The following is a 17099-nucleotide window of genomic DNA, read 5'->3' as shown; positions in this document are numbered from 1 at the left end:
ATTGTTTCATTTTCTATGGTACCTTTTATTATAATGCAATTATGCTGTTTATCTCTTTTGATTAAATCTATTTTATCTTTACCTTTGTTGATATCATAACTGCTACTCCTAGTTTTTTTTTTAACTTCAGCTGAAACATAATAAATTCTACTCTAACCCTTTGTTTTAACTCATGTATATCTCTCATTTTTAAATGCTTTTCTTGTAAACACCTTATTGTTGAATTCTGACTTTCATTCCACTCTGCAGTATCCATTTTATAGGTCAGCTTATGACATTCACATTCAGAGTGGTAACTACTCATTGTGTATTTCCCTTAGGGTTAGGGTTAAGGTTAGTCCAATATTTTTTCTTCATTCCACCAATATTCTGGTGAAATGGGTGGATGAGAACAATTTGTTCCAACAGTCATGAAGGCAGATGAAGCTGGCGATGTGGAGAGCTTAGAGCTTGGTTAGCCACTGAAGATGCCAAGGTCATCCACTGCATCCTGAGTCATTGCCAGCTGTCTTAACTCTGTCTTGCCACTGATTTATGACTCTGGAGGAGAGAGTGAGGCTGATGACTTCATGCAACTCTGTCTGACTTAAATCTAATTCATGCATGAATCAAAAGAAGAAGGATACATTTCTTCTTAATTTTTTACCCCATGCCTCATTTACTTCTAACTACTCTTCTCTAATTTGCACACTTCTAAAGAATCCGTCTCTTATCTTCTCCTCTGCTCTCTCATTTCCTGACCTACTTATCCTTCTAAAATTCCATTCCTTATCCTGTTCCTTCACTCTCCTATTTCTTTATAAATTGGAAGGCTTTTATATCCTTCTAGATGTATATGTTATTCATTCTTTAACCATGTCCCAAGAGAATGTTTCCAGTACTACCAGCCATCTACCCCAACTTGCTTGACTCTAACAGTTCTATTCAGGCCTGATTCATATGAAATAATTTCTCCATTCTCAATTTTATTTTTTAGAATTATTCCATAATACTCAACTCAACCCCAAGCCTTCTTATGTATGTTCTTTCAAACTATCTAAGTAATGATAACATTCCTGAGTACGGATAACATTTTTCCATGTAAGAAGTAAACAGTTTGACCTTATAATTGATCTTTAATGTTTACCTTATGTTTCTTCTGGATCTTACATGTCAAACTTTCCATTGAGTTCTGGTCTTTTTTTTTTCACAAATACATGAAATCTTTCAATTCATTAAATGTCCATTTCTTTCATTCAGTATTATATTCAGGTTTTCTGGGTAAGTTACTCTTGGTTGCAACCCCAGATCCTTTACTCTTTGTAATACAGTATTACAAATTATTTGTTCTTTTAAAGTAGAAGCTGCTAGATATTGTGTTACCCAGACTGTATCTCCATAGTATTTAAATTGCTTTTTTCTTGTTGTTTGTAGTATTTTCTCCTTAACTTGGATGTGATGTTCCCATGAGTTTTCTTCTTGGGATATCTTTCACGTAGTGATCAACTATTTTTTTCCTTTTTCAATTTTACCCTTGCATGCTAGAACTTCAGGGTAATTTTTATTGTTGATTTCTTGTAATATATCTAGACTCTTATGATAACTTTCAGGTAGTACAGCACTTCTTATGCTGCCCTTCCTTGCTCTGCTCTCTAGATCAATTGAGATTCTAAGAGTATGTTTTACATGCTGTTTTATATTTTCATTCTTTTGATTTTGCTTCATTTCTTAGTGTCTTATAGTGTCATTAGGTCCCCCTTGTTCAATACTAGTTTTTAAGGAGGTATTTTCTTCCTTAAGTTTTTGGATCACTTTTTCCATTTGGTTGACTTTATTTTCATCATTTTCTTGATTTTCCTAATTTTTCCTCAATGCTTTGTATTTGATTTTTTTTATTATTTATTTCAGTCTTCAATGTTCATTTATACAAGATTTTGAACTCCAAATTTTTGCCCCATCTCTCCCCTCTCCCACGCCAAGATGGAATGCATTCTGATTACCACTTCACCCAGCCTTTCTTCCTCTCTATCAATCCACCCCACACTATCTCCTAACTCTCCCTTTCATGTAGGGCAAGATTTCTATATACTTCTATACCTTGTTGCCTGTACCTTTTATTTCCTAATTGCATGTAAAAACAGTTTTTAACATTTGTTTTTAAATCTTTGAGTTCAAAATTATCTCTCCCTTCCTTCCTCCCCACCTGACCTCATTGAGAAGGCTATAGACAATATAGCCTATAGATATGTAGTCATGCAAAACACTTCCATAGTAGTCATGTTGTGGAAAACTAATTATATGCCCCTTCATCCTATCCTGCAGCCCCATTTATTCAATTCTCTTCTTTGACCCTCTCCCTCCTTAAAAGTGTTTGCTTCTGACTACCCTCTCCCCTAGTTTGACCTCTCCACTCACCACCATTCTCTTTACCTCCCTACTTTCCTATAGGGTAAGATATCCAATTGAGTATTTATGTTATTCCCTCCTTAACCCAAATACAATGAGAGCAAGATTCATTCATTCCCTTTCACCACCTCTTCTTCCCCTAAATTGTAAAAGCTTTTTCTTTTCTCTTTTATGGGAGATAATTTACCTCATTCTATCTCTGCCTTTCTCCTTCTCCCAATATATTTTTCTCTCTCCCATTAATACTATTTTTTAGATATCATGCTTTCATATTCAACCTACCCTGTGCCCTTTGTCTATATGTATGTGCATACATACATATATATGTATATACATATGTGTATGTGTTTGTATATGTATGTGTGTGTGTGTGTGTGTGTGTGTGTATCTAACTACCCTAATACTGGGAAATACTTTAGGGACGTAAATATTTAAACTTTAATGAATTGGTCTCAGGTCATGGAAAAACTCAAAAAGGATTTTGAAAGTCAAGAAAGAAAAGTAGAGGAAAAATTGGGAAGAAAAATGAGAGTGATGCAAGGAAATCATGAAAAATGAGTCAACTGCTTACTAAAGGAGACTCAAAAAATACTGAAGAAAATAACATTAAAAAATAGACTTACCTAAATGGAAAAAGAGATCCAAAAAGCTGAGGAGAAGAATACCTTAAAAAGCAGAATTCCAGATGGAAAAGGAGGTACAAAAGCTCACTGAAGACTTAAGAATTCCTTAAAGATTAGAATGGAGCAGATAGAAGCTAATGACTTTATGAAAAATCAAGAAATTAAAAAACTAAACCAAAGGAATGAAAACTAGCAGACAATGTGAAATATCTCATTGGAAAAACTACTGACCTGGAAAACAGATTGAGTAGAGACAATCTAAAAATTATTGGACTACCTGAAAGCCATGATCAAAAAAGAGCTTAGACATCAACTTTCAAGAAATTATCAAGGAAATCTGCCCTGATATTCTAGAAACAGGGGGTAAAATAGATATAGAAAGAATTTACTGATCACCTCCTGAAAGATATCCCCCCAAAAAACTTCTAGAAATATTATAGCTAAATTCCAGAGCTCTCAGGTCAAGAAGAAAATATTGCAAGCAGCAAGAAAGAAACAATTCAAGTATCGTGGGAAAACAATTAGGATAATACAAGGCCTAACAGCTTCTACAATAAGGGATTTGGGGGGGGGCTGTAATATGATATTCTGGAAGTCAAAGGAGATAGAATTAAAACCAAGAATCACCCTTCCAGGAAAACTGAGTATAATACTTCAGGAGAAAAATTGGTCACTCAATGAAATAGAGGACTTTCAAGCATTCTTGATGAAAAGACCAGAGCAGAGTAGAAAATTTTACTTTCACACAGAAGAATCAAGAGAAACATGAAAAGTAAACATGAAAGAGAAATCATAAGGGACTTACTAAAATTGAACTGCTTACAGGGGTTGAGCAGATGATAGAAGGGAGGACAAATGGGAGGAGGGGCAATTAGAAGTAAAGACTTTTGAGAAGAGAAATGTTCAAAAGAGAGAATAGATTAAATGGGGGTCAGGATAGGATGGAGGGGAATATAACTGTTATGGAAGTGTTTTGCATGACTACACATATATACTCTATATGTAATTGCTTGCCTTCTGAATGGGGGTGGGTGGGGAGGGAGAGAGGAAGGAAGAGAAATTGAAACTCAAAGCTGTAAAGAGTAATGTTAAAAATTGTTTTTACACACAACTGGGAAATAAGACATACAGGCAACGGAGTGTAGAAATCTATCTTGCTCTACAAAAAAAGGTAGAGGGGAAGGAGGTAAGAGAAGGGAGGGGTGTGATTGAAAGGAGAGCAAATTGTGGGAAGGGGTCATCAGAATGCATGTTGTCTTGGGATGGGTCGAGGGGAGAGATGAGGAGAAAATTTGGAACTCAAAATCCTGTGGAAGTGAATGTTGAAACCTAAAAATAAATCAATTAATTAAAAATAATTTGTAAATGGAAGAGAAAGTGAAATATTTTATAGGAAAAAAGATCAGATTTGGAGAAGAGATCAAGAAAATAAAATATAAAATAAACAGACTTACTGAAAATTAGGATCTAAAAAAGAATCTTGATACAATAACATAAGAAATAATTAAGGGGGCGGAGCCAAGATGGCGGAGTGAAAGCAACGACTCACCTAAGCTCCTGGAAAAACTCCTCTGGATATCTCTGGGGGGAGAGTCTGACCAGACTTTGGAGGTGTAGAATCCAGTGGGAGACGGACTTTGATGGATTCGGAGCCCAGGCTGGACTGGAGGGTCCACGGGAGGGATCTGTTCCGCGGGGGTAAGACCCCTGCGCACAGCGCAGCGCGGTCAGCGCGGCAGGGCGGAGGGGACCCGAGGGGCCCGAGAGTGGCGGGCGAGACCAGCGGAGCAGGAGATAAGCCAGGCCGAGCCAACGATATCAGCGCAACAGCCCTTGAAATCTTCAGCCTAAAGACGGGACTTCAGTGGGTCACTACTTGAACATCCAGGAGCTGGGATGCCGGAGTGATCAGTAAGTGCTCTCCCCTCCCCCCACCCCATGACCATGAGGGAACCATAAAATTCTTCCCCAGATTAATCCTGGATCAGTGGGAACAGCAGAAGGGGGCGGGTGGTCTCATAACACCAGAGGCTGGAAAAGTGGCAAAGGGGGATTCTTCCTACGGTGACGGAGGCTATCTGGAGGGACAGACGACCCAGGGCAGAGAAAATTCGCACTGAGACCCAGGCAAGCCTCAGCGCCGGGAGATGAGCCCCAGGAGGGGCGGGAACACGCATTAGCCTCTAGGCGTGCCCCAGCCCTCCAGGGGAAAAGGGAAGACAATAGGGAAGCTGGGATCACCATCCCCCTGACCTTGCCTTTGCCTCAGGTCAGCTGAGGAGATATCCTGAGACCAGACCACCCCTCCCACACACCTATCAAGCTAACACCAGGGTTGATCTGGGAAACAACAACAACAACAACGAAAAAAAAAAAAAAAGCCTGCTTTTAGCCTAGACAAACATCAACTCAACTTAAAAGATCTGTATCTTCTGACTGAAAGAACCAAAAGCTACAACACTCAGCCAACATCATGAATCAGAAAAAGCAGACGAAAAGTGAAAAAACCATAGAATCTTTCTATGGGGATAAGGACCAAAACACAAACACCAAAGAAGTCAGAGCTGAGACTGTACTTCCATCTGAAACCTCAGATGGGACTATGAATTTCTCGCAAGCACAACTAGATTACCTGGAACGTCTGAAGAAGGATATAAAAGAAAAACTGGCCAATGATTTTAAAACTATAAAAAAAGAATTCACTGATGAGAACATCACTCTGAAAAAGAAAATTGAAGAAATGGAAAAGGAAGTTCAAAAATTAACTGGAGAGAATAATTCCCTAAAAGGAAGAGTTAATCAAACGGAAAAGGAAACTCAAAACCTAATAGGGAAAATTGATCAGATGGAAAAGGAAACCCAAAACCTAACTGGGAAAATTGGTCGAATGGAAAAAGAAATACAAAAATTAAATGGAGAAAATAGCTCCTTAAAGGGAAAAATTGGTCAGATGGAAAAGGAGATGCGAAAGCTAACTGAAGAAAACAATACGATCAAGATTAGAATTGGGCAAGTAGAAACTAATGACTCACTGAGGCAACAAGAATCAGTCAAACAAAATCTAAAGAATGAAAAGATAGAAGAAAATGTAAAATATTTAATTGGAAAAACAACTGACCTGGAAAATAGATCCAGGAGAGAAAATCTAAGAATTATTGGCCTGCCAGAAACCCATGATGAAGAAAAGAGTCTGGACAATATCTTCCAGGAAATCATCAAGGAAAACTGCCCAGAAGTACTAAACTCAGAGGGCAAAATAGTCATCGAAAGAATCCACCGTTCCCCACCCGAAAGGGATCCCAAACTCAAAACCCCAAGAAATATAGTTGCCAAATTCCAGAGCTATCAAGTGAAGGAGAAAATACTACAAGCAGCCAGAAAGAAACAATTCAAATATCAAGGACACACAGTCAGGATCACACAGGACCTTGCAGCTTCTACATTAAAAGATCGAAAGAATTGGAACCCAATATTCCATAAGGCAAAGGAGTTGGGACTTCAACCAAGGATCAACTACCCAGCAAAGTTCAGCATAACATTTCAGGCAAGGAGAAAGTCATTCAACGAAATAAGGGATTTCCAGAGCTTCCTGACCAAAACACCAGAACTCAATAGACAATTTGATCTTCAAATGCAGGTCTCCAGAGAATCATAAAAAGGTAAACAGAGGGGAAAAAACAAAAACAAAAACTTACAACTCAATTAGGGCAATCTGTTTACCACCCTATAAGGGAAGATGATACCTGTTAATCTTGAGAACTGTGCAGCTATTATGATAAAAGGGATATATGTAGAGGGAACGGGCATAAAGTAAATGATGTCATGTCAAAAATATGATTTAAGTATGAGAAGGGAATGTAATAGGAGGTGTGGAAAGGGGGAAGCAGAAAATGGCAAATTATATCACAGGAAGAAGTACAAAACTATAGTAGAGGGAAAGAGGGGAGGGAGATGAGCATTGTTTGAGAGGTACTCTCATCTGATTTGTTCAAAGGAGGGAACAATAATCTTAAGTAGATAATCCTAACTAGCTCTATAGGTAGTAGGAGGGGAAGGGGGAAGAAAGGGGAGGGTGGCTAAAAGGGAGGAAAGAAGCAATAAGAGTAAAGGGGAGTAAAAGGGAGGGGGGCTAAAAGAAGGAGGGGAAGGCTGCAGGAGGAGGGGGAGAAAAGTGAATACTATTGAGGAGGGGAAGGGAGACGGGAGAGCTAAAAGCACAAATGGTGGGAAAGAGGTTGGAGGGAAATACACAGATTGTAATCATAACTGTGAATGTGAATGGGATGAACTCTCCCATAAAACGGAGACGGATAGCAGAATGGATTAAAAGCCATAATCCAACAATATGCTGCTTACAAGAAACACATTTGAAACGGGGGGATACACATAGGATAAAGGTCAAAGGATGGAGCAGAATATATTGTGCCTCAGCTCACGTAAGAAAGGCAGGAGTAGCAATCCTAATCTCAGACAAAGCAAAAGCAGAAATAGATCTAATCAAAAGGGATAAGGATGGAAACTATATCCTACTAAAAGGCACCATAGACAATGAAGCAATATCATTACTAAACATGTATGCTCCAAGTGGTATAGCATCCAGATTCTTAGAGGAGAGGTTGGGGGAGTTGAAGGAAGAAATTGATAGCAAAACTATACTAGTGGGGGACCTCAACCTCCCCCTCTCTGAACTCGATAAATCCAACCACAAAATAAACAACAAAGAGGTTAAGGAGGTAAATAAAACTCTGGATAAGGTAGATATGATAGATCTTTGGAGAAAATTAAATGGGAATAGAAAGGAATATACCTTTTTCTCAGCGGTACATGGAACATTTACAAAAATTGACCATGTACTAGGACATAAAAATCTCACAATCCAGTGCAGAAAGGTAGAGATAATCAATGCATCCTTTTCAGATCATAATGCATTAAAAATTACATGTAATAAAAGGCCATGGAAAGAGAAACCAAAAATCAATTGGAAACTAAATAATCTAATTCTAAAGAAGGATTGGGTTAAAGAAGAAATCATAGAAACAATCAACAACTTCATTCAAGAGAATGACAATAGTGAGACAACATACCAAAACTTATGGGACACTGCAAAAGCAGTTATTAGGGGAAGTTTTATATCTCTGAATGCTTACATAAATAAAATAGAGAAAGAGGAGATCAATGACTTAGGCTTGCAGTTGAAAAAGCTAGAAAAAGAACAAATTGAAAATCCCCAAGTAAATACCAAATTAGAAATACTGAAAACCAAAGGAGAGATTAATAAAATTGAAATTAAGAAAACTATTGAATTAATAAATAAAACCAATAGTTGGTTTTATGAAAAAACTAATAAAATTGATAAAACTTTGGTTAATCTGATCAAAAAAAAGAAAGAAGAAAACCAAATTACTAACATTAAAAATGAAAAGGGTGAACTCACCTCCAATGAGGAGGAAATTAAAACAATAATTAGAAACTACTTTGCCCAACTTTATGCCCACAAATTCGACAATCTAAACGAGATGGATGAATATTTTAAAAAATACAAATTGCCCAGATTAACAGAAGAGGAAGTTGAATACTTAAACAACCCCATCTCAGAAAAAGAAATTGAACAAGCCATCAATGAACTCCCTAGGAAAAAATCTCCAGGGCCAGATGGATTCACAAGTGAATTCTATCAAACATTTAAAGAACAGTTAATTCCAATACTACATACACTATTCTTGAAAATCGGGGAAGAAGGAGTCCTCCCAAATTCTTTCTATGATACAAATATGGTTTTGATACCCAAACCAGGAAGAGACAAAACAGAGAAAGAAAATTATAGACCAATTTCCCTAATGAATATAGATGCAAAAATTTTAAATAAGATTCTAGCAAAACGAATACAGCATCTTATCACGAGATTAATGCATTATGATCAGGTAGGATTCATACCAGGACTACAGGGCTGGTTCAATATTAGGAAAACTATTAGCATTATCGATCACATCAACAACAAAGCTAACAAAAACCACATGATTATCTCAATAGATGCAGAAAAAGCTTTTGACAAAATACAACATCCATTCCTACTAAAAACATTGGAGAATGTAGGAATAAAGGGAACTTTCCATAAAATAATAAGCGGTATCTATCTAAAACCTTCAGCAAGCATTATATGCAATGGGGATAAGCTAGATGCATTCCCAATAAGATCAGGGGTGAAACAAGGTTGTCCATCACCACTATTATTCAATATGGTACTAGAAATGTTAGCTGTAGCAATTAGACAAGATAAAGATATTCAAGGAATTAGAATAGCCAAAGAAGAAACTAAGTTATCACTCTTTGCAGATGATATGATGATTTACCTAGAGAATCCCAGAGATTCAAGTAAAAAATTACTTGAATTAATAAACAACTTTGGCAAAGTTGCAGGGTACAAAATAAACCCACACAAATCTTCTGCATTCCTATATATTAGCAACAAAGTCCAACAGCAAGAGATAGAAAGAGAAATCCCATTTAAAGTTAGGGTAGACAGTATAAAATACTTAGGAGTCTACCTGCCAAAACAAACCCAGGGACTATATGAACACAATTACAAGACACTTTTTGCACAAATAAAGTCAGATTTAAGTAAGTGGAAAAACATTAGTTGCTCATGGGTAGGCCGTGCTAATATAATAAAAATGACAATTCTACCCAAATTAATATACTTATTTAGTGCCATACCAATTAAACTATCAGACAATTACTTTCTAGAGCTGGATAAAATAATATCAAAATTCATTTGGAAAAACAAAAGGTCCAGAATATCAAAGGGACTAATGAAAAGAAATGCTTGGGAAGGTGGCCTAGCGCTACCAGACCTCAAACTCTACTATAAAGCAGCAATTATCAAAACCACTTGGTATTGGCTAAGAAACAGAGAGGTAGACAAGTGGAATAGACTTGGCACTCAAGATGCAGTAGGCAAGGAATATAGCAACCTTCTGTTCGATAAACCCAAGGACCCCAGCTTCTGGGATAAGAACTCATTGTTTGACAAAAATTGCTGGGAAAACTGGACAACAGTGTGGCAGAAATTAGGCATAGACCCATACCTGACACCGTATACAAGAATAAAGTCCAAATGGGTACATGATTTAGGTATAAAGATTGATACCATGAATAAACTGGAGAAGCAAGGAATAGTGTATTTATCAGATCTATGGAGAAGGGAAGAATGCTTTACTAAAGGAGAGATAGAATGCATTATGAAATGCAAAATGGATAACTTTGAGTGCATTAAACTGAGAAGTTTTTGCACAACCAAACCCAATGCAACCAAAATCCGGAGGGATGTAGTAAATTGGGAAAGAATTTTTACAGCTAAGCTCGGGGATAAAGGCCTCATTTCTAGAATATATAGAGAACTGACCCAAATGTATAATCATACAAGTCATTCCCCAATTGATAAATGGTCAAAGGATATGAACAGGCAATTTTCAGAGGAAGAAATTAAAGCTATCTATAATCATATGAAAAAATGCTCTAAATCACTATTGGTTAGAGAGATGCAAATCAAAACAACTCTGAGGTACCACATCACACCTATAAGATTGGCAAACATGACAGAACAAGAAAATGATAAATGCTGGAGAGGATGTGGGAGAGTTGGAACACTAATTCATTGTTGGTGGAGCTGTGAGCGCATCCAACCATTCTGGAGAGCAATTTGGAACTATGCCCAAAGGGCTACAAAAATGTGCATACCCTTTGACCCAGCAATATCGCTACTAGGACTATATCCCCAAGAGATCATAAAAATGGGAAAGGGTCCCACATGTACAAAAATATTTATAGCAGCACTCTATGTAGTTGCCAAAAACTGGAAGTCAAGGGGATGTCCATCAATTGGGGAATGGCTGAATAAATTATGGTATATGAATGTAATGGAGTACTATTGTGCCATAAGAAATGATGAACAAGAAGACTTCAGAGAGGCCTGGAAGGACTTATATGACCTGATGCTGAGTGAAAGGAGCAGAACCAGGAGAACTTTATGCACAACAACAACCACAGTGTGAGAGAGTTTTTTCTGGTAGACTTAGATTTTTGTAATAACACAAGAACTTCTGAAAAAAAAAAATCCCAATGGTGGACCTCAAGGCAAAATGCCTTCCACACTCAGAGAGAGAAATATGGAAGTCACTCACATAATGTAGCAGATCATGTTTGTGTATGTGTATGTGTTTGTGTATCATGTTCTGATTTGTTATACGATTTCTTTCATTTATCTTAGTCTGACTACATAGCATGACTATAGTGAAAATATACTCAATAGGAAAGTATATGTAGAATCTATACAGAATTGTATGCAGTCGTGGGGAGGGAGGGAGGTAGTGGGGGGTGGGTGGGGAGGGATAAAATCGCAATTGTATGGCAGTGATTGTTAAACATTAAAAAAAATAAAAAATAAAAAAAATAAAAAAAAAAGAAATAATTAACCAAAATTGTTCTGAAGCATTATAACAAGGTGGTGGGAATGGAACAGAAATTGAAAAAGTCCATTAATCACCACTTAAAAGAGATCCTACGAGAAAAACTCCTAGAAATATCATACTCAAATTCCAAAACCCCCAGCTCAAGGGTAAAATATTAAAAGCATCAAGATTAAAACAATTTAAATATGATGGTTCCTGTGATGGCCACAATTAGAATCACATAAGACCTAGCAGCAGAGACTTTAAAGGTCTCAGAAAGACCACAGGTCTTAGAAAACAAAATATCAAAGAGCAAAAGAACTGAAGCTTTGGCTGAAAGTATCATAGCCTGAAAAGTTAAATATTTTCCTAAATGAATAGAAAAACAAACATTTCATAAACTCTCAGAATTTCGAGGCTGTTTAAAAAAATCCTAAATTCAACAGACGTTTCAACATACAAGAACCAAGAGAAATATAAGGTACATAACAAAGACTAATTATAAGGGATTCATAAGAACACACTGCTTTCATTTTATTTATATAAAATGTATGTCTAAGATTCTTAATAATTTGGTAACTCATAAGAAAGATTGGAGTAAACTTAAGTATGATATGAATTTAAAAAGTAAAACCATTTAGTAACAACTACAAATAGTATGTGTGGGGGGTTCATGAGCCCCTAGAATACACTGAATTCAATGGAAAGCAGAGACATACCTGCTCAACTTGGCCAACATTAGATAGGGGCCAACATTAAAATAGGCTAAACTTCTTTGGGTCACAAATAGGTTTTCAGTGGCTCACTTTCCAAGTAAAGGTATAATTAATGATTAAGCTATTTTGCAAATAAACCATATTTCTTTAAAAAGGGAAATTTCAATTAATATCAATTAATTACACTTATTATTTAAGATTTTTATTTATCATAAAATCGCTCCTCTCAAACTATTGACAGACTGCCAATGATTGGCTGCTGCTGGTCACATGACAAACAGGAGAGGGTATGCAATGGCAACTCACCTGCCAAGTTAAATGATGAGCACAAAAGTGACTAGCTGAAAGTGGGTTAAGTGGGGCATAGACAAAGCACTTGTTACATCTTTAATTTCTCTTATATCCTCTATAGCTTTTGGAGGCCACAAGTGTCCTGTGGGCCATATGTTGTGCAGGTCTGCTCTAGACATACAGGGACACAGAAATACAGTCGCTAGCAGGATGAAGCAGCTTCCAAGGAGAGTAACCCTTAGAAATTAAGAGTCAAACTATCAAGAATTCCCTCAGAACTCATAATGAGGACTTTTCAAAGAGAGAAGGGATTTCTACCTTTCTTAGGACCAAGACTTGTAGGTTGTCTTTACTACACCTATATCCTATAAGTGTGATTCATTACCAGTGTATTTTATTCTGAACCCATTCTTCCCATTGATGCTCTAGCTATGGATGAGGACACCCAAGTTTTATGGGAGGAATATTGTTTAAATGCAGGTGTTACTATTCCATATAAGTAAATGCCTTTGCTATGAGCTAAATGAGTCTCCTGTTAATAGAAAAGGTGAGGATGAGTAGACAGCTTATCCCTAAAATCCTGAGTACTACCTACACTCAGGAGATGCAATCCATGAGTTCAAGTACCATGTTGAGAGAGTAGTCCAGAGTCCAGAGTAGTCCAGTAGTCCAAAACCTCCCACACTAGGTTCTAGGATTAACTCTGTGGACCTATATTTGTAATGTTTGCTTATAAAATGTTTATTTTGTACATTAGTCAAATTCATCATAAAAGGAGAAAAAATGATTCTTAATATTGAATTCATGAACTTTTAAAGTAATAGTTGACAACTATATTTCAATTAATTTGTTTCCTTTGAAATCCTCTGTATTTTATCTTATACATTTAAAAACATTATTCTGAGAAGAGGTCCAAAGTCTTCACCAGGCTCCTGGAGCTGTCCATGCCATAAAAAGATTTTTCCAAAAAAAATGACCTAGAAGAAATGACCTAGAAGAAGAAATCCTCAACACATGGATAGAGCCTCTATAGAGGATTTATGGAAGTATGTGAACAATAATGAATAAAAATAGGATGAGAAGGCAAGGATTAGTTATGCATTCCAGTACTGGCAGGAAAACCTATACTCATGAGATTGTTGATTTACTAAAACATCAACGTAACTGGTTTATTCTTGTCATAAAATTATAGATGCTATCATATTAAAATTAATAATAGTATGAGAGAACAGTCTATAGTGCACTAATAAATTCCAGTGAACAAGCAACCAGTGAGTCCCAGGGTCCATTTGAAGGTTTTTTCCCTAGAAGCAGTTACATGTTTCCCATAAGAAAATTTTATAGTCATCAATTACTTACTACTTTAGTATCAACTTACCAGTATGAAGAGCAATTAAATAGAAAGGCTTGTTGTATTCATGAATGGAAATGGAACTCAGTAAAATAGGACTTGACGAAGATGATACAACTGCAAAAGGACTTATTACAATTGTCATTGCTGAACTTGGAAAGCCTACAACATCTTCATGATACATAACCTTTATTATATCAGCCTCTCCATGAGATCTATTTAAAAAGAAATTTCATGTCATTTAGGTTCTGTCAGTGGAAGCAAAAAAAATCAAGAACATTTGTATTAGATGGTTGCTAATTTACATTCCAATTCTAGATTTTTATTATTCCATAGTTATTTTGAAAGTCAAAAACAGAAAAATTATCAAGTAGAATTAGTCAAGGTTTAATTTAATGCAAATAATTAATGGTATGGTTTTTCTTCTTTTCTATTGTTCTTCTAAAATATAAAATGATCTGTAACTATTTTTGTTCCATAAAGAAATTGAAGATATTAGAGTTATTATCACTGTCATATTTCTACAGAAAGTGTAGTAGCAATGCACTGGGCTAAATCCACAAAGTGGTCCATTTTTCCTTCTCTCAAATTATGTGAGGTGTTATCATTGGTACAGTGTAAAAGGTAAAGAATGTAAAAGCCTTTTCTCTAAACTTTGAAAAGGAGTGCTCTTATAACATTTTCAGGACTGTAACAAACTTAGCAAGGAGTTGACAGGTCATAATAAAATTTTGAATTAGTAGCTCTTACCAGTTTAGGAACAAATGAAACAAACACAAGATTAAACTTTACTACGAGAAAAGAGATATTTGTATAAAGGCTATATAGGAGTTTGAGACTCTACAAGAGAATCAGGAGAAGGGAAAGGAGAGGGGAGTGCTGTGTCCCCTAGTAACACTATAAGTGTGACAGCAGTAGGAGTCTGCCACATCTGTGTAGTTCCCTTGACACTATGAGAGGTGATTTCTAAATAGAGAAGCAAAGAGATGTTTAATGATGACTTTTTAAAACAGAGAATACTTACTCCAGGAGCAGCAGGAGTGAAAGAAACAAGCCAGCAAGAGAAAGAGTTGGCCTCTATGCTGACCTAGAGTTAGTTCTGCTCAATTATGGTTTTTGTTTTAGCTCCATGAAAGAATACGTCTTCCTGCTCCTGAGTTGTCTAGTGTCCTTTTGTTTGCAAAATGTGGGCTCAGTGGAAGCTATCTAGTAGAAAGGAATCTTTCGGAACACAGGGCTGAAAGCCCAAACCCCAGTTGGCCCTTAGAGAATTCACTCTCCATTTCAGGGCATTAGTATACTTCCAAGTGCAAAACTATTCTGTATGCAAGTCATATTTTATAAATCAGTTATATTATACAAAAGCCAATATTACATAAGAATCTATGGAGTGGCCAAGTAATACATGTAGGGAGTGGCAGAATCTTACCACATAGTAGCACTTTGTAGTCAGAAACTTTGTTATCAGAAGTAGGAGTACCATAGGAAGCAGAGGGCATGAGCTGGAATGCTAAAAAGTGATAATGGTTTGAAAATATAATGAAATAGAAAAAGAAATCAGTGAAGCAAAATAACATTTTCTTTGGGAGTATATGAGATATGGTGATGATACCTAAACCAGCAAGAGTAAAATCAGAGAAAGAAAAATAGACCAATTTCCCCAATGAGTATTGAAACAAAAATTTTAAATAAAATACTAGCAAGGAGATTACAGCAATACATCACAAGAATCACACACCATGACCAGAATGCAATATTGGTTCAATATTAGGAAAACCATCATCAGCATAATCAACCATGTCAATAACAACAATCATACGACTATCTCAATAGATGCAGAAAAAGCTCTAGACAAAAGAACACTCATTCGTAGTAAAAACAGTAGAAATCGTAGGAATCCATGGAGTTTTCTTTAAAAAAGATAAGTAGCACCTATCTAAAACCATCAGCGAGCATTATCTGTAATGGCTAAGAAGACTAAAAACCTTCCCAATAAGATCAGGGGTGAAACAAGGATGCCTATTATCATCACAATTATTGAATATTGTTCAAGAAATGCTAGCTATCACAATAAGAGAAGAAAAGGAAATGAAAAGAATTAGAATAGGCAATGAAAAAATAAAATTATCACTTTTTGCTAATGATATATTGGTGTACTTAGAGAATCCTAGAGAATCAACTTAAAAAATTAGAAATAATTAACAACGTTAGCATATTTGCAGGATATGACCTAAATCCGTATAAATCATCAGCATTTCTATATATTACCAACAAAATTCAGCAGTGAGAGACAGAAAGACAAAAGTTATTTAGAATAACTGAAGGCAATATAAAATATTTGGGAGTCTACCTGCTAAGGCAGACCCAGGAACTAAATGAACCCAATTACAAAATATTTTTTGCACAAATAAAGTTAGATCTCAAGAAATGTAGAAATATTAATGACTTATGGGTAGGCTGAGCTAATGTAATAAAATGACAATTCCACCTAATTTATTTCTTCAGTGACACACCAATCAACTCAAAAATTATTTTATAAAGCTAGAAAAAAATCATTTGGAAGAATAAAACGTCAAAAATATCAAGGAAATCAATGGAAAGAAGATGACCTAGCAGTACCAGATCTCAAGCTGTATTAAAAAAGCAGTCATCATCAAAGCAATCTGATATTGACTCAGAGATAGAATGGCCAATCAGTGGAATAGATTAGGCACACGACAGTGTGTAAATAGTAACAGTAGACAGTAGTAAATAGTAGTAAACAAAAATAAATGACCATGGTAATCTAATATTTGAAAAACCCATAGATCTATGCTTTGGGGATAAGAACCCACCAAGTGACAAAAATTCCTGGGAAAATTGGAAAGCACTTTGACAAAAACTAGGTATGAATCAATATCTCACACTCCATATCAAGACAAGGTCATGATGGGAAAATGATTAAATATAAAGGGAGATATAAGAAAATTAGGGTAACATGGAATATTTTACCTGTTAAATATGGGGATAAAAGAAGAATTTATGAACAAACAAGAAACAAAGAGTATTATGAGATGTGAAATTGTTAATTTTGATTACATCAACTTAAAAAAAGTTTTGTATAAATACAACAAATGCAGCCAAGATTAGAAGGAAATCAGGAAACTAGGGAATTTTTTATAGAAAGTTTCTCCAATAAAGGCCTAATTTCTCATACATATGAAAAACTGAGTCACATTTATAAGAACATATGTCATTCTCCAATTGATAAAAAGACAAAAGATAGGAGTAGGTAATTTTCAGAAGA

At 35.9% G+C, this 17099-nt stretch overlaps 1 protein-coding gene across 2 annotated transcripts in view; it reads right to left on the bottom strand.

Annotated features, from left to right (window-relative positions):
- The window catches only part of LOC140513412 (cation channel sperm-associated auxiliary subunit beta-like), a 257769-nt gene that overhangs the window by 49260 nt on the left and 191410 nt on the right, over window positions 1–17099 (bottom strand). For both annotated transcript variants that reach the window (XM_072623090.1, XM_072623091.1), the window contains one exon: window positions 13841–14028. In XM_072623090.1, coding sequence (XP_072479191.1) covers window positions 13841–14028 — 188 coding nt within the window. The remainder of the gene's footprint in view (window positions 1–13840; window positions 14029–17099) is intronic.

Source organism: Notamacropus eugenii, chromosome 7 (genome assembly GCF_028372415.1).
Source record: "Notamacropus eugenii isolate mMacEug1 chromosome 7, mMacEug1.pri_v2, whole genome shotgun sequence".
In the NCBI taxonomy this organism is placed as follows: domain Eukaryota; kingdom Metazoa; phylum Chordata; class Mammalia; order Diprotodontia; family Macropodidae; genus Notamacropus; species Notamacropus eugenii.
This window is presented reverse-complemented; position numbering and strand designations above follow the sequence as displayed.